Below are 23642 nucleotides of genomic sequence, written 5' to 3' on the forward strand. Positions count from 1 at the left end.
ATTTTAACACAATTGTATAATTAGCCTAGCAGTAGTAATTGTGTTATGGGTTAGATGGAATGATCTGTGGGCATTGTATTTGGGCAGAGAGAAAGTACAAAGGCCTGTCTCTGAGGGCCTCATTCCATAAGGTTTGAATAAGAGCCAAGTGTCTGGCGATAGAGCTGATAGAACAGTAATTACAATCTATAACCGTGTCTTATATCTTTACTGTTTTATACCATTATATACTCTTAAGATAAATATATAGCACATTACATACACATACAGTACCAGTCCAAGGTTTGGACACACCTACTTATTCAAGTTTTTTTTCCTTCTACATTGTAACATAATAGTGAAGACATCAAAACTATGAAATAACACATATGGAATCATCTATTAACCAGAAAAGTGTTAAACCAATCAAAAAAAGTATTATATTTGAGATTCTTCAAAGTAGGCACCCTTTGCCTTGACAGCTTTGCACACTTTTGGCATTCTCTCAACCAGCTTCATGAGTTAGTCACCTGGAATGCATTTCAATCAAAAAGGTGTGCCTTGTAAAAAGTTCATCTGTGAAATTTCTTTCCTTCTTATTGCGTTTGAGCCAGTCAGTTGTGTTGTGACAAGGTAGGGGGGGTATAGAGAAGATAGCCCTATTTTGGGAAAGCTCAAGTCCATATTATGGCAAGAACAGCTTAAATAAGCAAAGAGAAATGACAGTCCATCATTACTTAAAGACATGAAGGTCAGTCAATCCGGAAAATATCAAGAATTTTGAACGTTTCTTCAAGTGCAGTCGCAAAAACCATCAAGCGCTATGATGAAACTGGCTCTCATGAGGACCGCCACATAAAAGGAAGACCCAGATACCTCAGCCTCAGAAATTGCAGCCCAAATAAATGATTTAGAGTTTAAGTAACAGACATCTCAAAATCAACTGTTCAGAGGAGATTGCATGAATCAGGTCTTCATGGTCGAATTGCTGCAAAGAAACCACTACTAAAAGGTCACCAATAAGAAGAAGAGACTTGATTGGGCCAAGAAAAATTAGCAATGGACATGAGACCGGTGGAAATCTGTCCTTTGGTCTGATGAGTCCAAATTTGAGATTTTAGGTTCCAACCGCCATGTCTTTGTGAGACGCAGAGTAGGTGAACGGATGATCTCCGCATGTGTGGTTCCCACCGTGAAGCATGGAGGAGGACATGTGATGGTGTGGGGGTGCTTTGCTGGTGACACTGTTGGGGATTTATTTAGAATTCAAGATACACTTAACCAGCATGGCTACCACAGCATTCTGCAGCGATACGCCATCCCACCTGGTTTGCGCTTAGTGGACAATAATTTGTTTTTCAAAAGGACAATGACCCAACACACCTCCAGGCTGTGTAAGGCCTATTTGACCAAGAAGGAGAGTGCTGCATCAGATGTGCTGCATCAGTGCTGAATCAGATGACCTGGCCTCCACAATCATCGGACCTCAACCTAATTGAGATGGTTTGGGATGAGTTGGACCGCAGAGTGAAGGAAAAGCAGCCAACAAGTGCTCAGCATATGTGGGAACTTCTTCAAGACTGTTGGAAAAGCATTCCGGGTGAAGCTGGTTGAGAGAAAGCCAAGCGTGTGCAAAGCTGTCATCAAGGCAAAGGGTGGCTACATTGAAGAATCTAAAATTATTTTTGGGGGTTACTACATGATTCCATATGTTTTATTTCATAGTTTTGATGTCTTCACAATTATTCTACAATGTAGAAAATAGTAAAAATAAAGATAAACCCTTGAATGAGTAAGTGTGTCCAAACTTTTGACTGGTACTGTTTGGGATGGGCGGTTATAAATATGTGCTTGTAACGTTGTATCTGGTCTTGGAAGCTACAACACCCAGTGTGGTGAATGAATCTAGCTTGAGCTTTCTTTGATATCTGTCTGGGTTATTGAGCCATAATGTAGAAACTAACAACTTGAATGGGGATACCCATACTAATGATTCTACTTATATGGTCAGTACATTATAGAGCTCCATCTATGCTGGTTTACCCATAGAAAAACATAGAAAGTAATCTTATTATAGGATCTCTATACAGGTGTACCCACCTTAAATGTGGGCAGTCTGATAGTCTTGAGCATGTAGAGACAAAAGGCTATGCCCAGGGCATCCTGTAACACCCAAGCCCACCTAGGTGAGGGGACATACACACACACATATAAAAATAATCATTTTGGGGGTGCAGGTACCCTGGTGGTTAGAGCATTGGGCCAGTAACCGAAAGGTTGCTTGATTGAATCCCCGAGCTGACAAGGTAAAAATCTGTTGTTCTGCCCCTGCTGCCCCTGAACAAGGCAGTTAACCCACTGTTCCCCGGTAGGCCATCATTGTAAGCAAGAATGTCTTCTTAACTGACTTGCCTAGTTAAAAAAAAAAAATGCAGGCTTTTGGCCGATAAAATACATAAAAAACAACAAATAAAATTGCCGCCAACCAATTGTCCATAAGAATAAAAAAATCCCATAGCAAAATACAGCTTTTTCAACTATTCGGTTCATGAAAATACCAGTTGATGACAAGTATATTTGACCGTACTGCTATGGGATCCCCCATGGCTCCTCACTATGCTAATTTGTATGTGGGTTACATGGAGAAACAGTCTATTTTCAATCTTCTCAAAAATGTTTTCTTGCCTAACATCATTATTTGGAAATGGTATATTGATATTATTTTTGTTCTATGGACGTGTGTTGCAAAACAGCTCCAGGCGTTCCATGCTTTTCTGAACATTTGAGATTTACTATTTCATTTGATACACGTCAAATCAGTTTTCTTGATCTTCTGATATTTTCTGAAGTGAAGTGTTCTATATCTTTTGTGAAGTGTTCTATACACGGATCTTTACAGGAAACCTACTGATCGTAACAGTTTGTTGTGGGCTGATAGTCACCTACTTCACCTACACCTACTTCCCAATTCTGTCAAATCAAAAGAATTTGTAAAAAACAAATCAGATTGACAGAAATATGGTTGAGACACAAAGAAAATTCAAGGAGAGGGGGTACAAAAGTGGTCAGATTAATACTGCCATTGAGAAAATTCTAAACAAAACGAGCCATGGGTCAGTCTCGCAAAAAGAAGCATTCTTGCATTTTAACTACCCCGCTATTCAAAGTACTCTGAACAAATGAAGGGAATCGTTCTCAAACATTGGCACATTCTATGATCCGATGAGAGTATCGGTAATGTGTTTTCGGACATCGGTCGTATTATCGCGGGGCAGAAACCTCAGAGATCAATTGGTAAACTCTGATTTACCACCCCAAGATATCCCTGCACAACGTGTATTGCGCCCCTACTGGATGGAAACTACAAGTGTAATGGCTGTGCTCAATGCAATGGTCCTTATAGATGTAGATCCTTCAAACACCCCCAAACAGGGAAACAGATCCCAATCTAAAGGTGTTATTACGTGCTCCACTAAGGCAGTTATTTATCTTATAACTTGTCCTTGTGATAAAAATGATGTGGGTAAAACAAAGCGCAAATTAAAAGTACGTATCTCGGAGCATCGTAGCACCATAAGGTGCAAAAACTCGACTTACCCAGTTGCGGCCCACTTTTTGGAAGCAAACCACTCGATTTCGTCTCTACGTTATATTGGCATCGAACATGTCACCCTCCCTAGGAGGGAGTGACCTCGACAATTTATTATTAAAATGAGAGGCTACCTGGATCTTTAATTTAAAGGCCCTTGCTCCCTTCGGTCTCAACGTAGACTTTGATCTGAAGCCATTCTTGTGATTTTGCTATTGTAAATGTTTGTAGGCTTATGTAGCCAAATTGCATCTATGATCGTATGCTATCCATTTATATTTTTTGTATGCTATTTTAATATATGAGAATGAATCAATGATATCAGGCCACACCCGGCCATGATTACAGACACCTGTGTGTGTCTTTTGACACTATATAAAATTAGTCACCCCGCAGTGTTCGTCATTATACCCTGATGAGGACAGCTTGTCTGTTGAAACGTTGGACACAACATTTTTGCATATGAGCTCCTAGAATGGCCCCAATAACATATTGGTAAAATCATGGTACAATTATTAAGTTATTGGATATAGCCTGTGGTCTATCATCAGGTGTGCTATTAAAACCTGTTGCGACGAGCAATCCCGTATCCGGGAGCGTAATTATAGCCTCAAGTGCATTACCATAACGCAACGTTAACTATTCATGAAAATCGCAAATGAAATGAAATAAATATATTGGCTCTCAAGCTTAGCCTTTTGTTAACAACACTGTCATCTCAGATTTTCTCTGGCAAACAAACAGCACAGACCTGAGGACACCATCCAACCTGGAACTGAGTGAGTAGTGTTTGGTCTGATGCTATTTTGAAAGCCAAGAAGAAAAAGAAAAAAAGAAAATAAAGTACATTACAAAGATATATTTTATTTTAAATGGAGACTGAATGCTGAGTTAAGGCTCCCAGGCTTGCAAGGACAGACCAGATGCAAATTCAATGAGCACTAAGGTGTGAAGTAAAAAGGTGTTGAGGCCTTTGGTCCCAACAAGTGGCAACAAGTGGCAGTCTTTGAAGCATCCTTTGAAGCCCCCACCAGCCGTTCAAAGACCATTCACTGGTATTTTCTACAAGAAATCTGCCTCCAGAAATAAAAGCTTCACCCAAGTGGGTGTGACACCTACTACTGTTGCACTGCTGCTTGGATTCCACCTGGCGATCTGTTCACCGTCTGCCCTGGTCGTCTCCCCGTCTGCTACAGGTACCCCCACCACACTCCCCTGTCTCTCCCGAGCTTTTGGTCACCTGAAGCACTCACACACTGTTGGGGCGAGTAACTCTGAACTTACAATGGCCAAGTCGTTATACATAAAAAATATATATTGTACGTTTTGCTACTTGCCTCATGACTCCTGCATACCTTGTTGACTACAAACTTTCTTTACCCAACCGTGGGACCGAGTATGTTTTTTCCCCACACTTGGGACTCTGCCTCTCTATTGGTTACTTTTGGCCTCCCATCCTATTCTAACCACCTCTCACCAGCTTTGTATTCATGTTACCTGATGAAATTGCTGTACAATATGATCTTGTTGCCATCTGATGCACATTGATGTCATAAATCAGCACTGCTGAGCTCTCCCTGTCCTATGCCGTGCCTTGATTGTATTACTGTTGATGATATCTGGAAATGTGCATGAACACCCTGGCCCATCTGTTGCTAGCCCCCATTCTGATTTGTGCTCTGCTTCACTGATCTCTGCTCTCGTAAAAGCCTAGGTTTTCTGCACGTTAACACTAGAAGCTTATTACCCTAAAATGGAACATTTGAAAGTGTGGGTTCACAGCAACAATCCAGATGTGTTGGTCATTACTGAGACGTGGTGAAGGAAGAGTTTTGAATACCGATATTAACCTTTCTGGTTATAACCTTTTCGGCAAGGCAGATCTTCCAAAGGTGGGGGAATGGCAATCTTTACCAATGATCACCTTCAGTGCTTGGTCTTTCCCCAAACAATTTGATTTGCTGGTTTTAAGCATTAAACTTTCAAATAACTCTTTGTTGACCTGTTGCTGGGTGCTATCGTCCTCCGTCAGCACCGGCCTGTACCCTACCTGCCCTAAACTCTCTCCTGGCCCCTTACACTAAGTCTGAATTTGTCCTGCTTGGTGACCTAAACTGGGACATGCTTAAACCACCTGAGCACATGGCTAGCTCTTCAGTCACCACTTCATTAAGTCAGGATTCCTATTTGACTCTGCCATGCCTCCTTGCCCGTCCAACATTTCCTCATCTCCCACCCCTTCTAATGCGACTATCCCCGATGCTCCTCCCTCTTTTTCCCCTGCCCCGCTACAAAGTTTCTCCCTGCAGGCAGTCACTGAGTCCGAGGTTCTGCCTTCCAAGCAATGGGTACCTCCCCAGAAAAGGCTTGGCGATGATCGGGAAGCAACCTTAAAGAAGAAAGGGTCTAAACCATCTGACACAGATGTTTTTTGGGGGCTTTCTTAGTGTCCAACAAACTTTCTCTACCCTAAACCTTGTTCTGAACGCCTCCAAAACAAAGGTCATGTGGTTTGGTAAGAAGAATGCCCCCCTCCCACAGGTGTTATTACTACCTCTGAGAGTTTAGAGCTTGAAGTAGTCACCTCATACAAGTACTTGGGCGTATGGCTAGACGGTGCTAAAGTTCAATCTAGACTTGGTTTCCTCTATTGTAATCACTCCTCTTTCACCCCAGCTGCCAAACTAACCCTGATTCAGATTACCATCCTACCCATGCTAGATTATGGCAACATCATTTATAGATTGGCAGGTAAGAGTGCTCTCGAGCGGCTAGATGTTCTTTACCATTCAGCCATCAGATTTGCCACCAATGCTCCTTATAGGACACATCACTGCACTCTATACTCCTCTGTAAACTGGTCATCTCTGCATACAGACCCACTGGTTGATGCTTATTTATAAAACCCTCTTAGGCCTCACTCCCCCCTATCTGAGATATCTACTGCAGCCCTCATCCTCCACATACAACTGTTCTGCAAGTCACATTCTGCTAAAGGTCCCCGAAGCACACACATCACTGGGTCGCTCTTCTTTTCAGTTCGCTGCAGCTAGCGACTGGAATGAGCTGCAACAAACACTCAAACTGGACAGTTATCTCAATCTCTTCATTCAAAGACTCAATCATGGACACTCTTACTGACAGTTGTGGCTGTTTTGTGTGATGTATTGTTGTCTCTACCTTCTTTCCCTTTGTGCTGTTGTCTGTGCCCAATAATGTTTGTACCATGTTTTGTGCTGCTACCATGTTGTTATGTTGCTACCATGCTGTGTTGTCGTCTTAAGTCTCTCTTTATGTAGTGTTATCTCTCTTGTTGCGATGTGTTTTGTCATATCTATATTGTATGTATATTGTATGTATTTTAAATGTTTAATCCCAGGCCCCCGTCCCCGCATGAGGCCATTTGCAGTAGACCGTCATTGTAAATAAGAATGTGTTCTTAACTGACTTGCCTAGTTAAATAAAGGTTCAATTATTATTATTATATATTTTTTTAAAACAGAAACCCTGACACAAACACCTCAAGAATACTATATTAGCCTACTGAGCTGCATTCATTATATCTGGGAGCAAAAGGCTGAAGCCACTCTTCAGGTCTCAGGTAATGTTACTCATCCCTCTAGCATAGTTAACCAGTGAGACGGCTGGAAGATTCCCGGAATAAGGAGAGAATAAGCAGGAAATCCGGGAATCCTCTAACCAGGATTTCTGAAACTCTGTAGACAATGGATGTGAGAAAGACCCTTTAAACAGGTCCACATTCAAAGCCACGGGTCCAAACGGATTACCAGGACGTGTACTCAAAGCATACGTGGACCAACTGGCAAGTGTCTTCACTGACATTTTCAAACTCTCCCTGACCGAGTCTGTAAAACCTACATGTTTCTAACAGACCAGCATAGTCCCTGTGCCCAAGGAAGTGAAGGTAACCTGCCTAAATGATTACCTCCCCGTGGCACTCATGGCGGTAGCATGAAGTGCTTTGAAAGGCTGGTCATGGCTCACATCAACAGCATCCTCCCGGAAACCCTGGACCCACTCCAATTCTCAACAGATACACAGATGACGCAATCTCAATCGCACTCCACACTGCCCTTTCCCACCTGTACAAAAGGAACACCTATGTGAGAATGCTTTTCAATGACTACAGCTCAGCGTTCAACACCATAGTGCCCTCAAATATTATCACTAAGCTAAGGACCCTGGGACTAAACCCCTCCCTCTAACTGGATCCTAGACTTCCGCCCCCAGGTGGTAAGGGTAGGTAACAACATGTCTGCCACACTGATCCTCAACACTGGGGCCCCCCCGGGGTGTGTACTTAGTCCCGTCCTGTACTCCCTGTTCTCCGACGACTGCGTGACCAAGCACGACTCCATCACCATCATTGAGTTTGCTAACTACACAACAGTGGTAGGCCTGACCACTGACAACGATGAGAGCCTATATGGAGGTCAGCGAACTGTCAGTGTGGCGCCAGGACGACAACCTCTTCCTCAATGTGAGCAAGACAAAGGAGCTGATCGTGGACTACAGGAAAAGAAGGGCCGAACAGGCCCTCATTAACATCAACAGGGCTGTAGTGGTGCGGGTAGAGAGTTTAAAAGTTCCTTGGTGTCCACATCACCAACAAACTAGCATGGTCCAAACACATCAAGACAGCCGTGAAGAGGGCACGACAACACCTTTTCCCCCTCAGGATGCTGAAAAGATTTGGCATGGGTCCCCAGATACTCAAAAAGTTATACAGCTGCACCATCAAGAGCATCCTGACCGGTTGCATCACTGCCTGGTATGGCAACTGCTCGCCATCTGACCGTAAGGCGCTACAGAGGGTAGTGCGTATGGCCCAGTACATCACTGGGGCCAAGCTTCTTGCCATCCAGGACCTATATAATATGTCAGAGGAAAGCCCATAAAATTGTCATGGACTCCAGGCAAGCACAAAGTCTAGGACCAAAAGGCTCCTTAACAGCTTCTACCCCTAAGCCATAAGACTGACAAACAATTAATCAAATAGCCACTGGACTATTTACATTGATGCCCCTTCATTTGTTTTGTACACTGCTGCTACTCACTGTTTATTATCTATGCATAGCCACTTCACAGCTACCTACATGTATAAATTACCTCAACTAACCTGTACCCCTGCACACTGACTCGTTACTGGTACCCCGTATATAGCCTCGTTATTGTTATTTTATTGTGTTACTTTTTAGATTTTTTTTATTTATTTGGTAAATATTGTTCTTGTAAAAAAAAACATTGTAAAAACTGTACTTGAACTGCACTGTTGGTTAAGGTCTTGTAAGTAAGCATTTCACGGTAAGGTCAGCACCTGTTGTATTCGGCGCATGTGACAAAGTTCGATTTGATTTGATCACACGCCCACAGAAACTCACTGGTCTTCGTTGCGGAACACGCCCCAGATAACACTGACTCCGATGCAGAAGGCTGACAGCAGCAGCATGCGGACCTGAGGCCTCTTGTGGCAGTAGGGAAGGTTGTTCTCTGGGATCCTATATACACACACAACAAACCAGGAATAAATTAGAAGTTGGAAAAAGTAAAAACCAACAATAGTTAGAGAAGAGTAAACTATTTGCATTGATTCAGTTTGTGTTTTTGATTGGTTGATTGAATAGGCCTACTCTTCTTGTGATTTGTGTTAGGTTGATTGGGTACCCCTTAATCTGTGATTATGAACAGATCTTTGTTAGGTTTATTTGATAAGTATCTCACCTGCACTTGCCAAAGGGGAGTCTCCTCACAAAGGGCCAGAGACAGTTGTAGAGGCCAACAGACGAGGCCAGACAGAATATCCCAATAATGATATACACTAAACCGACAGAGAGCGCGAGGATTAGCATACACACTATATACACACACACACAGAGAAATGAACAGGAGGCTGTGGCTAAAGCAACAAACAAAAAAAGGTATGTAGAACTCAGATCGATTGTCTGTGGGGTGAAGTTAACCTCCCCTTTCATGTAAAAAAAAGGCATGACCATCATGCTTTTAGGGAAAGAGGATTAAATCTTGTACATGTATTAAACTGAGTTTGACCAATGCCAGTCATTTTCTCTGTGACAGAAAACTTTAACCCCTGCAGGAAGGGCAGTGTATTTCAACTAGCTTATTGTAATGTAATTACCTATTTTTTAACTGACATCTGCAAAAACAGGTAGAGAGAAAGAGAGACATGGAGAAAGGCTGAGGGAGGCGGACAGACAGACAAAGAGAGAGAGAGACAGAACGCTACAGGTAGAGATAACGACAGCTACAGGTGTATATCTCGGTGTGTACCCAGGTGGTCGTAAAAGAAGTAGAGCAGCACGAGCATCGAGCAGCACATGACCACAAACACAGAGATCATGATGGGCGTCACATCCACCGTCTCCTCATCCTGCTTCTCCGCGCTGTCGTCACGCTTGTGCTTCATGTAGCGCCTGCAAAGGGACACAACAGGGACACGTGAGGGAGGGAGGATGCCCCTGGGATGCCGAACTGACCTCTGAACAGTAGAGGCAATTTCAGTCAAGCCCTCTCTCTCTCCACTCTGCTTTTAGCCACCCCAGCAATGGCCACTCAGCTTTGCAGTGTAGCTGGCTCTTTCTCTCTGGTCAACATCACTACTGAGTCACTCTAAATGACAACACCAGTCACATAGCCATGCCCTCCACTCCACATAGAATGTCTCTTCAGACAACACAAGGATTCACTCAGCCTTGGCCTATGACACTGCCTCCACACACAGTAGAATGAGTCTTCAGACTGCAATTCAATGGAATAACATCGGACAAGATGAAACTGTCTTGGGTGGGTTTTCCCCAGAGATGATAACTAGGGATGTGCATCTGACTCTATACATGGGCTCTAATACGATACAGGAACGATCCATTTTCATTTGAAACAATTCGGTTTGATTAGAGAACGAATCGATGCGATTCGGTAAGATACACTAATGCATAAACACATACATTTTCCATTCTAAATTAAAATGGCACCGAAGCAGAAGGCAGACGTTTTACATGCCCCAACCGATTGTGTTTTTTGTTAGTTTATCTGCGTTGTTTGTAACTTCTTTACTATTTTTGTACATAATGTTGCCACTACTGTCTCTTATGACCGAAAATAACTTCTAGACATTAGGACTGCGATTACTCACCACAGACTAGCAGAATAATTTTTCTTCTTTCACGACTCTGATGAGCCCGAGGCGGAGGATATACGGCTCCCTCAGGAACAGGCCCCTACCCCAGTGATCTGCGTGAAGTGGCGGAGAAAGAGAGGCCGGAGGGCGGGCTGCCTTCTGAGGAGTAGGCAGCGATCGAATAAACCCCCACTCCCCTCAAATCTGCTCGCAAACATGCAATCTTTGGACAATAAAATGGACGAGTTATTGGGAAGATTAAACTACCAAAGGGACATTGAAAACTAACATCCTATGCATCACGGAGTCGTGGCTGAATGACGACAATATCAACATACAGCTGGCTGGTTATACGATGTACCGGCAGGATATAACAGCGGCGTCTGTTAACCTCTATGCGCACCGAACCCGTTAGCGGGGTTCAATTCGAAAACATACGGTGATCGCTACATAAATAGTCATATTAAACATTCATGCAAATACAAGTGTCTCACATGTTTCGAAAGCCTAGAGTCTTGCTAATCCAACTGCGCTGTCAGATTTAAAAAAGGATTTACTGCGAAAGAATACGATGCGATTATCTGAGGACAGAGCCCCATAAAAAAAAAACTATTTCAACCAGCACAAACGTTACAAAATCACAAATTGCGATAAAATAAATTGTTTACCTTTGACAATCTTCCTCTGTTTGCAATCACAATGCTCATTGTTACACAATTAATTATCTTTTGTTTGATAAAATACATTTTTACAGCCTAACACGAAACATTTTGTGAACCGCTTGTGTCGTGAATTCCATCTCATTCAATTTTCGACGACACATTCGATGTAAATACACACACTAAACGTGACTTTTCCAGTCATGTTTGGTTTCATTGCAATCAACTGGTTGTTTGTAACACAACCAAATGTGATGGGTCATTTCGCGGGACGTATTGACTGAAAGAAAGCGATTTGAAGACAACAAGTAATGACATCATTGTGCGCCTATGATATGACTGCTGTTTCGTTGATTGACTGTATTTTAACCCAATGACCACTGATCGTCTTGAAATCTAGCTTGGTCGATAGCCATGTGCTGAGGTAAACGGCAATATGTAATGGTTATGTGTTGGAAGACCAACCCATGTAGTAAACTCCGGCGTAAAGAGGGTCATTCACCATTGATGATTCATACTGGAAGGAGCCGCGCATGATGCGCACAGCACTTTTTTTGTAAAGCGCATCTTCAGCTGTTTATATATCAATCAGTATGGCGACTAAGTCAGGGAAAGCTAAATCTAAGTCTAGATATACAGATGTACACACAATTTTGGAAGAAATAGATCGGGAAAGTGAGACAGAGATTGTTGGAGGATGATTCATTTAGCTAGCATAGCTTTGATTCCCAAAAGGAGGAATATTTTTTGAACGGAGAGGACATCGTTTTGGACTGGTAAGTTCTTCTCATGCTAATGCCATTGTTTGAAATTAATAATATAAAATATTATTTGTGATTTAAAACATTTTTTGTAGCAATATATAAAAATGTAATGAAATGTGTACACGTTGGCTATACGGGTAAAGTACACGTTGGCTATACATTGTGGGTGGGGGTATGTTTGTAAGTATGTATGACCCATAGCCTATGTTTGTATGTATGTGTATGACCCATAGCCTATGTTTGTGTGTGTATATACACACATATTGTGGATTAGAGGGAGCATGGCCGAGATGCGTGTCTGCCGCTCCACCCCACCCCACCCCCACATGAAATAGCCTATTTGAGGCTGTTGAGGGGAAGGCAGGCCCACAACAATGGCCAAAGTGAAATGGAGACAGTAGATACAGCTGGTCTGTTGTAATATAATAAAGACAGTAGATCTAGCTGGTCTGTCATAATATAATAGAGACAGTAGATCTAGCTGAAATGTCATAATATAAAAGAGACAGTAGATCTAGCTGGTCTGTCATAATATAAATGAGACAGTAGATCTAGCAGGTCTATAATAATATATTCAACCTTATGTTCCCTGTACTCTCTCATATATATATATATATTAATTATACCTGTTGATACAGGGCTCATATGTGAAACTATTCTAACTGAACATTTTCTTTCACAGTGACACTGACTCCGAATGGGAGCCCCCAGTGCCAAGGTGTCCATCCCCCACTGAAGCTGGTTCATCCAGCCGGACACCTGTTGTCTCAGCGCTACTGGGGCATGGAGTGCAAAAAATGTCCCCATTCCAACTGCAATAAAGGACTACAACAAGAGCATGGGAGGTGTGAACCTGTCAGATGCGCTGATAGGCTATTACAATGTTCTCCATTAGACGATGAAATGGTACAAGACCTTCTTCTATCATTTCATCGACATTGCTGTGGTGAATGCATTCATCCTACACTAGGAAATGGCTAAGAGCTGTGTAAAGCCCCCCTCATCTCACAGCTAGCCTTCAGAGAGCTGCTCATCAAGGAGCTTGCTGGCTACAGCACCACTGCACCACGTTCTGGCCCCTCTACCTCTGTCCCTTCTGCTCCTGCCACAAGTGGTGTTCATCTGCCCAAATGTATTTATGCAGGCATGGATGTGCCTCAGGGCCAAAAGGGCACAGCATGGAGGAGTCGCTGTCGTCTTTGCAAAATGAAGTCCCCCATCACCTGCACCACATGCTTGGTGACCCTCTGCTTTACAGCAGAAAGAGACTGTTATGGCACCTGGCATCAGCAGCACAATATTGTGTGGAGGACTGAGGGTCTTCCAAATATTGAAACTGTTATTTTGTAAATGTATATATATTTTTTCATGTTTTTCTCAATTTTTTGGGGGGGGTGTGTTAGAATACAATTTTGGTATTTTGTATATAGTTATTCCATTCTAAATGTATAACTTCACCAATTTGGCCACTTGGGTACATTTGGGCTACTTGTGTGGGACACCTGGGTGACTTCATGATAAATGTCATGTAGCACACTCATTTTGGAAGTTATCATTCTGAAACTTTGCACAAGTACTGTTGCCCTCTTATGTTTTTCACGGAAATTGTCCCCATCATCCTATCTGAATGTTTGTTTTATCTTGTTCATTATAAAGATGATACAACAATAAAAATAAAAAACTTAGGTTTTTTTCATTGTATTATCTAAACCAGATCTATTTTGTTATAATCTCCTACATTCAATTCACATTTACACAAACTTCAGAGTGTTTTCTTTCAAATGAAACCAAGAATATGCATATCCTTGGTTCTGGGCCTGAGCTACAGGCAGTTAGGTTTGGGTATGTCTTCAGGCGGAAATTGAAAAAAGTAGGGGGTAGCTGTAAGAGGTTCAAGGGCGGCGGTCTATGTATTTTTGTAAACAACAGCTGGTGCACGATATCTAAGGAAGTCTCGAGACATTGCTCGCCTGAGGTAGAGTTTCTCATGACCTACCGAGAGTTACCTACCGAGAGAGTTCTAATCTATATTCTTTGAAGCTGTTTACATACCACCACAGTCAGAGGCTGGCACCAAGATAGCTTTGAATGAGCTGTATTCCGCCATAAGCAAACAAGAAAACACTCACCCAGAGGCGGCGCTCCTAGTATTCGGGGACCAAACTGAAATCAGTTTAACCTCATTTCTATCAACATGTTAAATGTGCAACCAGAGGGAAAATAACTCCAGACCACCTTTACTCCACACACAGAGACGCATACAAAGCTCCCCCTCACCCTCCATTTGGCAAATCTGACCATAATTCTATCCTCCTGATTTCTGCTTACAAGCAAAAATGAAAGCAGGAAGCACCAGTGACTAGATCAATAAAAAAATGGTCAGATGAAGCAGATGGTAAGCTAAAGGACTGTTTTGCTAGCACAGACTGGAATATGTTCAGGGAGTACACCACATCAGTCATTGGCTTCATCAATAAGTACACAATTGACGTCGTCCCCACAGTGACCGTACGTACATACTAGAGGTCAACCGATTAATCAGAATGGACGATTAATTAGGGCCGATTTCAAGTATTCATAACAATCGGAAATCTGTATTTTTGGGTGCCAATTTCCGATTATTTATTTTTTATACCTTTTATTTAACTATGCAAGTCAGTTAACCATTGCACTCCACGAGTAGCCTGCCTGTTACGCGAATGCAGTAGAACACATTCTTATTTTCAATGACTGCCTAGGAACTGTGGGTTAACTGCCTTGTTCAGGGGCAGCATGACAGATTTTCACCTTGTCAGTTCAGGGGATCCAATCTTGCAACCGCACAGTTAACCATTGCACTCCACGAGTAGCCTGCCTGTTACGCGAATGCAGTAGAAGCCAAGGTAAATTGCTAGCTAGCTTTAAACTTATCTTATAAAAAACAAGCAATCATAATCACTAGTTATAACTACTGATCCAGTTTAGCAGGCAATATTAACCAGGTGAAATTGTGTCATTTCTCCTGCGTTCATTGCACGCAGAGTCAGGGTATTTGCAACAGTTTGGGCCGCCTGGCTCATTGCGAACTAATTTGCCAGATTTTACGTAATTATGACATACATTGAAGGTTGTGCAATGTAACAATAATATTTAGACTTAGGGATGCCACCCGTTAGATAAAATACCAAACGGTTCCGTATTTCACTGAAATAATAAACGTTTTGTTTTCGAAATGATAGTTTCCGGATTCGATCATATTAATGACCAAAGGCTCGTATTTCTGTGTGTTATGTTATAATTAAGTCTGATTTGGTAAAGCAGTCTGAGCAGCAGGCCCGTAATCATTCATTCAAACAGCACTTTCGTGCGTTTTGCCAGAAGCTCTTCGCAAGCACAGCGCTGTTTATGACTTCAAGCCTATCAGCCTAATGGCTGGTGTAACCAATGTGAAATGGCTAGCTAGTTAGCTGGGTGTGTGCTAATACTGTTTCAAACGTCACTCGCTTTTAGATTTGGAGTAGTTATTCCCCTTGCGCTTTTGTGGAGCGATGGGTAACGATGCTTCGAGTGTGGCTGTTGTCGATGTGTTCCTGGTTCGAGCCCAGGTAAGGTCGAGGGGGGGGACGGGAGCTATACTGTTACACTGGCAATACTATAGTGCCTATAAGAACATCCAATAGTCAAAGGTATATGAAAAACAAATGGTATAGAGAGAAATAGTCCTATAAATACTATATTAACTACAACCTAAAACCTCTTAGCTTGGAATATTGAAGTCTCATGTTAAAAGGAACCACCAACTTTCATATGCTCTCATGTTCTGAGCAAGGAACTTAAATGTTAGCTTTTTTTACATGGCACATATTTTACATGGCACACATTACTTTCTTCTCCAACACTTTGTTTTTTCATTATTTAAACCATGTTTCATTATTTATTTGAGGCTAAATTGATTTTATTGATGTTTTCTAAGTTAAAATAGGTGTTAATTCAGTATTGTTGCAATTGTCATTATTACAAATTTAAAAAATATATTTAAAAAATTTGGCCGATTAATTTTTTTGGTCCTCCAATAATCGGTATCGGCGTTGAAAAATCATAATCGGTCGACCTCTAGTACATACCCCAACCAGAAACCATACATTACAGGCAGCTTCCGCACTGAGCTAAAGTCTAGAGCTGCCGCTTTTCAAGGAGCGGGACTCTAACCCGGAAGCTTATAAGAAATCCCGCTATGCCCTCCTACAAACCATCAAACAGACAAAGCGTCCATACAGGACTAAGATCGAGTCGTACTACACCGGCTCCGACGCTTGTCGGATGTGGCAGGGCCTGCAAACCATTACGGACTACAAAGGGAAGCACAGCCAAGAGCTGCCCAGTGACATGAGCCTACCGGACGAGATAAACTACTTATACACTCACGTCGAGGAAAATATCACTGAAACATGCATGAGCGCACCAGCTGTACCGGAAGACTGTATGATTACGCTCTCCGCAGCCGATATGAGTAAGACCTTTAGACAGGTCAACAATCACAAGGCCACAGGGCCAGATGGGTTACCAGGACGTGGACTGTGAGCATGCAGCTAGAAATGTACCAACTAGAAAGTGTCTTCACTGACATTTTCAACCTCTCCCTGTCCGAGTCTATAATACCAACATGTTTTAAGCTGACCACTATAGTGCCTGTGCCCAAGAACACTAAGGTAACCTGCTAAAATGACTACTGACCCGTAGCACTCACGTCTATAGCCATGAAGTGCTTTGAAAGGCTGGTCACCATCATCCCAGAAACACTAGACCCACTCCAATTTGCATACCGCCCCAACAAATCCACAGATGCTGCAGTCTCTATTGCACTCCACACTGCCCTTTCCCACCTGGACAGAAGGAACACTTATGTGAGAATGCTGTTCATTGACTACAGCTCAGCGTTCAACACCAGTGCCCTCAAAGCTCATCAATAAGCTAAGGACCCTGGGCCTAAACACTTCCCTCTTCAACTGGATCATGGACTTCCTGACGGGCCACCCCCAGGTGGTAAGGGTAGGTAACAACACATCCGCCACGCTGATCCTCAACACAGTGGCCCCTCAGTGGTGTGTGCTCAGCCCCCTCCTGTACTCCCTGTTCACTCATGACTGCACGGCCAGGCAAGACTCCAACACCATCATTACATTTGCTGATGACACAACTGTGGTAGGCCTGATCACCGACAAACGAGACAGCCTATAGGGACGAGGTCAGAGACCTGGCCATGTGGTGCCAGGACAACAACCTCTCCCTCAACGTGATCAAGACAAAGGAGATGATTGTGGACTACAGGGAAAAGAGGACCGAGCAAGCCTCCATTCTCATTGACGGGGCTGCAGTGGAGCAGGTTGAGAGCTTCAAGTTCCTTGGCGTGCACATCACCAACAAATTAACATGGTCCAAGCACACCAAGACAGTCGTGAAGCGGGCACGACAAAACCTATTCCCCCTCGGGAGACTGAAAAGATTTGGCATGGCTCCTCAGATCCTCAAAAGGTTCTACAGCTGCGCCATCGAGGGAATCCTGACTGGTTGCATCACTGCCTGGTATGGCAGCTGCTCGGCCTCCGACCACAAGGTACTAGAGAGGGTAGTGTGAACGGCCCAGTACATCACTGGGGCAAAGCTTCCTGCCATCCAGGACCTCTATACCAGGCGGTGTCAGAGGAAGGCCCTGAAAATTGTCAAAGACTCCAGCAACCCTAGTCATAGATTGTTCTCTCTGCTACCACAAGGCCGTACCGGAGCGCCAAGTCTAGGTCCAAGAGGCTTCTAAACAGCTTCTACCCCCAAGCAATAAGACTCCTGAACATCTAGTCAAATGGCTACCCAGACTATTCACATTGACCCCCCCTATCCACACCACTGCCACTCTGTTGTAATCTATGCATAGTCATTTTAATTAACTCTACCTACATGTACATACTACCTCAACTAACCGGTGATCCCACACATTGACTCTGTACCAGCACCCCCTGTATATAGCCTTCACATTGACTCTGTACCGGTACACCCTGTATATAGCCTCCACATTGACTCTGTACCGGCACCCCCTGTATATAGCCTCCACATTGACTCTGTACCGATACCCCCTGTATATAGCCTCCACATTGACTCTGTACCGGCACCCCCTGTATATAGCCTCCACATTGACTCTGTACCGGTACACCCTGTATATAGCCTCCACATTGACTCTGTACTGGCACCCCCTGTATATAGCCTCCACATTGACTCTGTACCGGTACCCCCTGTATATAGCCTTCACATTGACTCTGTACCGGTACCCCCTGTATATAGCCTTCACATTGACTCTGTACTGGTACCCCCTGTATATAGCCTCCACATTGACTCTGTACCGGTACCCCCTGTATATAGCCTTCACATTGACTCTGTACCGGTACCCCCTGTATATAGCCTTCACATTGACTCTGTACCGGTACCCCCTGTATATAGCCTTCACATTGACTCTGTACCGGTACCCCCTGTATATAGCCTTCACATTGACTCTGTACCGGTACCCCCTGTATATAGCCTCCACATTGACTCTGTACCGGTACCCCCTGTATATAGCCTCCACATTGACTCTGTACTGGTACCCCCTGTATATAGCCTCCACATTGACTCTGTACTGGTACCCCCTGTATATAGCCTTCACATTGACTCTGTACTGGTACCCCCTGTATATAGCCTCCACATTGACTCTGTACCGTAATACCCTGTATATAGCCTCCACATTGACTCTGTACCGTAATACCCTGTATATAGCCTCCACATTGACTCTGTACCGGCACCCCCTGTATATAGCCTCCACATTGACTCTGTGCCGTAATACCCTGTATATAGCCTCCACACTGACTCTGTGCCGTAATACCCTGTATATAGCCTCCACACTGACTCTGTACCGGCTCCCCCTGTATATATTGTTATTTTTTACTGCTCCTCTTTAATCTCTTATTCTTATCCGTATTATTTGGAACTGCACTGTCGGTTAGGGGTTTGTAAGTAAGCAATTCACTGTACACCTGTTGTATTCGACAAGTGACAAATAAAATGTGATTTGATTTAAAATCAAATCTGCTGCTGATGTAGCTCATGAGCTGGGCCTCTCTGAGCTGGAGCCGTCTTAGCTGACTTGTGTGTGTGAGAGTGTAAATTATGTATGTCTATAGTGTGTACTATGTAGGCACCTGAGCTGAGCCAAAGAGAGACTTGGCATCTACCGACCCACTACCACTATCATACTGGGGGGGGGGGGGCTATGTTTTTTGTCCCCCCACTTTGGTTCTGAAATCACCATCACTTGTCATTTTTTCAGATTAAGTGTTTGAGCTAGTAATGTAACCATTTTTAACGTTTACAAATTATCCAATGAATATGTAGTACAACTTTGGATTCCATCCCATCTCAAAATAATCAAATGATTTTGACTTTTCGCTTCGGCCATGAAGTGTGCCTCACAAACATGATTGCCGTCCTCATTATGAAATTATTAACTTAACCCTTTTTATCTACAAATGACCAAATGCACTGATGGTTTTGGTAGTTATGCATTAAACAATTGCTGATGGTGAACCTGAACAATCCAAATAAATAGATTGTAAACCCTGTTCAGCAGGTATAGCCAGATGAGTCGTCTTCAGAAGCTTACTTTTATACCAGTAAAACACAACTTTTACACCATGCACAATAACCTAGCAAATCACATATGTTGTTACTCAACTAATAAAGCCATTTTAGCATTTGAATGCTGAAAGTGCAGCACAGATGTGCAAGATCAGGAACAGGCCGACTACCTCGGTCTGCGAGCGAAGCAGTTTGACAAGGCTACTGATATTGCCTGGGGTTATCCGGCATGCAACATGACTTGTAGATGAATGACTGTCAACCCAGTTACATGCAGTTCGACACTGAAAGAGAGGACGCATCAGTTGTCCCAAAAGATGAGCGGGGCCTCCCGAGTGGCGCAGTGGTCTAAGGCCAGAGATTCTGGGTTCCAGTCTAGGCTCTGTCGCAGCCGGCCGCGACCGAGAGACTCATGGGGCGGCGCACAATTGGCCCAGCGTCGTCCGGGTTAGGGGAGGGTTTGGCCGGCATGGATGTCCTTAACCCATCGCGCACTAGCGACTCCTGCGGCGGACCGGGCGCAGTGCACGCTGACACGGTCGCCAGGTGTACAGTTTCCTGCAACACATTGATGCAACTGCCTTCCGGGTTAAGTGGGTAGTGTCAAGAAGCATCGCGGCTTGGTTGTGTTGTGTTTCTGAGGATACACGGCTCTCGACTTTCGCCTCTCCCGAGTCCATACGGGAGTTGCAGCGATGAGACAAGACTAACTACAGATTGGATACCATGAAATTGGGGAGAAAAAGGGGTAAAAAAAATATTACATTTTCCGAACAAAAAAAACATTTGCTAAACATTTTAGCAAATCGGCAATTTGTAGCCTTTTAATGTATATTCTGACAGGTGCGTGGTGCAGGTGCACTTGTAACTTAAACATTTGAATCAGGGACTGATTCGGTGTATCGGTGAATCATTACATCTCAAATGATAACCCTTGATAATTAGACCTTGGTCTAAATGAAGCCCCCACCACACTTCCCTTGTCTCAGAGCACGCTGCTTTCCACAACTGTCTGTTTGAGTGGCGTAGGGCGGTCTAGCGGTCTCCGCTGCTGCCTCCAGATCACATATACTGCTGCAGCATTGATTCAAATCTGGCCCAATGCAATGTCAGCGCACACTCTCCTCTATTTTCCTCTCTACCTCTTTCCTATTGTTAATTTGTTTAAATAAATATAATTCATTCATACATACACACACACACACACACACACACACACACACACACACACACACACACATACATATATATATATATATATATATATATCTGAGCTTTAACTATTATTAATCATTAGTTATAAAAGAGACATGAGGGGTGACATAATGAAGCTTGGGAGAGGCTGAGTGCAGGGAAAATGGTCACATGTGGCACTACTGATAAGGGGAGGAACTGTTTTAGGCCCATTTCACTCAGCTCCCTGACAGGCAATAATGATGCAATGTGTAGTGATAAGGAGGAGACTCTCTCCACGGGTGAAACCACATATTTGTCTAATGCAGCTGTATGGAACCTCTGGGCAGAAAAACATGGTTTAAAGCTTTCATGGTGTCCGTTGAGTTTGTACTCTGAAAATTAGTAACTATTTATCTATCTATCATATATCACTATATACAGTTGAAGTCGGAAGTTTACATACACCTTAGCCAAATAGATTTAAACTCAGTTTCACAATTCCTGACATTTAATCCTAGTAAAAATTCCCTGTCTTAGGTCAGATAGCATCACCACTTTATTTTAAGAATGTGAAATGTCAGAATAATAGTAGAGAGAATGATTTATTTGAGCTTTTATTTCTTTCATCACATTCCCAATGGGTCAAAAGTTTACATGCACTCAATTAGTATTTGGTAGCATTGCCTTTAAATAGTTTAACTTGGGTCAAACAGTTTGGATAGCCTTCCACAAGCTTCCCACGATAATTTGGGTGAATTTTGGCCCATTCCTCCTGACAGAGCTGGTGTAACTGAGTTAGGTTTGTAGGCCACCTTGCTCGCACACGCTTTTTCAGTTCTGCCCACAAATTTTCTACGGGATTGAGGTCAGGGCTTTGTGATGGCCAGTCCAATACCTTGATTGTGTTTTCCTTAAGCCATTTTGCCACAACTTTGGAAGTATGCTTGGGGTCATTGTCCATTTGGAAGACGCATTTGCGACAAAGCTATAATGTCTTGAGATGTTGCTTCAATATATCCACATCATTTTCTTCTTCAAGATGCCATCTATTTTGTGAAGTGCACCAGTCCCTCCTGCAGCAAAGCACACCCACAACATGATGCTGTCACCCCATGCTTTTTTTTGTTTTGTTTTTTGCTTGCAAGCATCCCCCTTTTTCCTCCAAACATAATGATGGTCATTATGGCCAAACAGTTCTATTTTTGTTTCATCAGATGAGAGGACATTTCTCCAAAATGTAAGATCTTTGTCCCCATGTGCAGTTGTAAACCGTAGTCTGGCTTTTTTAATGGCGGTTTTGGAGCAGTGGCTTCTTCCTTGCTGAGCAAGGAATTTCAATTTCAAGTTATGTCGATCTAGGACTTGTTTTACTGTGGATATAGATACTTTAGTACCTGTTTCCTCCAGCATCTTCACAAGGTCCTTTTGCTGTTGTTCTGGGATTGATTTGCACTTTTCGCACCAAAGTACGTTCATCTCTAGGAGACAGAATGCGTCTCCTTTCTGAGCGGTATGGCGGCTGCGTGGTCCCATGGCGTTTATACTTGCGTACTATTGTTTGTACAGATGAACGTGGTGCCTTCAGGCGTTTGGAAATTGCTCCCAAGGATGAACCAGACTTGTGGAGGTCTACAAGAGGTCTTAGCTGATTTCTTTTGATTTTCCCATGATGTCAAGCAAAGAGGCACTGAGTTAAAAGGTAGGCCTTGAAATACATCCACAGGTACACCTCCAATTTACTCAAATGATGTCAATTAGCCTATCAGAAGCTTTTAAAGCAATTACATAATTTTCTGGAATTTTCCAAGCTGTTTAAAAGCACAGTCAACATAGTGTATGTAAACTTCTGACCCACTGGAATTGTGATACAGTGAATTATAAGTGATCTGTCTGTAAACAATTGTTGGAAAAATGACTTGTATCATGCACAAAACTATAGTTTGTTAACAAGACATTTGTGGAGTGATTGAAAAAACGAGTTTTAATGACTCCAACCTAAGTGTATGTAAACTTTGGACTTCAACTGTACACACACACACACACACACACACACACACACACACACTACTAGTCAAAAAAATGTGGACACACCTACTCATTCAAGGGTTTTACTTCCTGTTTACATTGTAGAATAATAGTGAAGACATCAACATTTTGAAATAATACATATGCAATCATATAGTAACGAAAGAGATTGTTAAACAAATCAAAATATAAAATATGTATTAGATTCTTCAAAGTAGTCACACTTTGCCTTGATGACAGCATTGCACACTCTTGGCTTTCTCTCAACCTGCGTCATGAGGTAGTCACCTGGAATGCATTTCAATTAACAGGTGTGCCTTGTTAAAAGTTCATTGGAATTTCTTCCCTTCTTATTGCGTTTGAGCCAATCAGTTGTGTTGTGACAAGGTAGGGGTGGTATACAGAAGATAACCCTATTTGGTAAAAGACCAAGTCCATATTATGGCAAGAACAGCTCAAATAAGCAAAGAGAAACGACAGTCCATCATTACTTTAAGACATAAAGGTCCGTCAATCCGGAAAATGTCAATAACTTTGAACGTTTCTTCAAGTGCAGTCGCAAAAACCATCAATCGCTATTTATTTAGAATTCAAGGCACACTTAACTACCATGGCTACCACAGCATTTCGCAGTGATATACCATCTATCTGGTTTG

At 42.9% G+C, this 23642-nt stretch overlaps 1 protein-coding gene across 1 annotated transcript in view; it reads right to left on the reverse strand.

Moving 5' to 3' along the window:
- Positions 1-23642, reverse strand: part of LOC110508312 (signal peptide peptidase-like 2B) — a 49785-nt gene that overhangs the window by 16039 nt on the left and 10104 nt on the right. Inside the window, 4 exon segments of the mRNA XM_036966059.1 lie at positions 2080-2161; positions 8971-9087; positions 9311-9407; positions 9878-10020. Of these exon segments, the coding sequence (XP_036821954.1) occupies positions 2080-2161; positions 8971-9087; positions 9311-9407; positions 9878-10020 (439 nt within the window).

The sequence above is a fragment of the Oncorhynchus mykiss genome, chromosome 28 (assembly GCF_013265735.2).
Source record: "Oncorhynchus mykiss isolate Arlee chromosome 28, USDA_OmykA_1.1, whole genome shotgun sequence".
Classification (NCBI taxonomy): domain Eukaryota; kingdom Metazoa; phylum Chordata; class Actinopteri; order Salmoniformes; family Salmonidae; genus Oncorhynchus; species Oncorhynchus mykiss.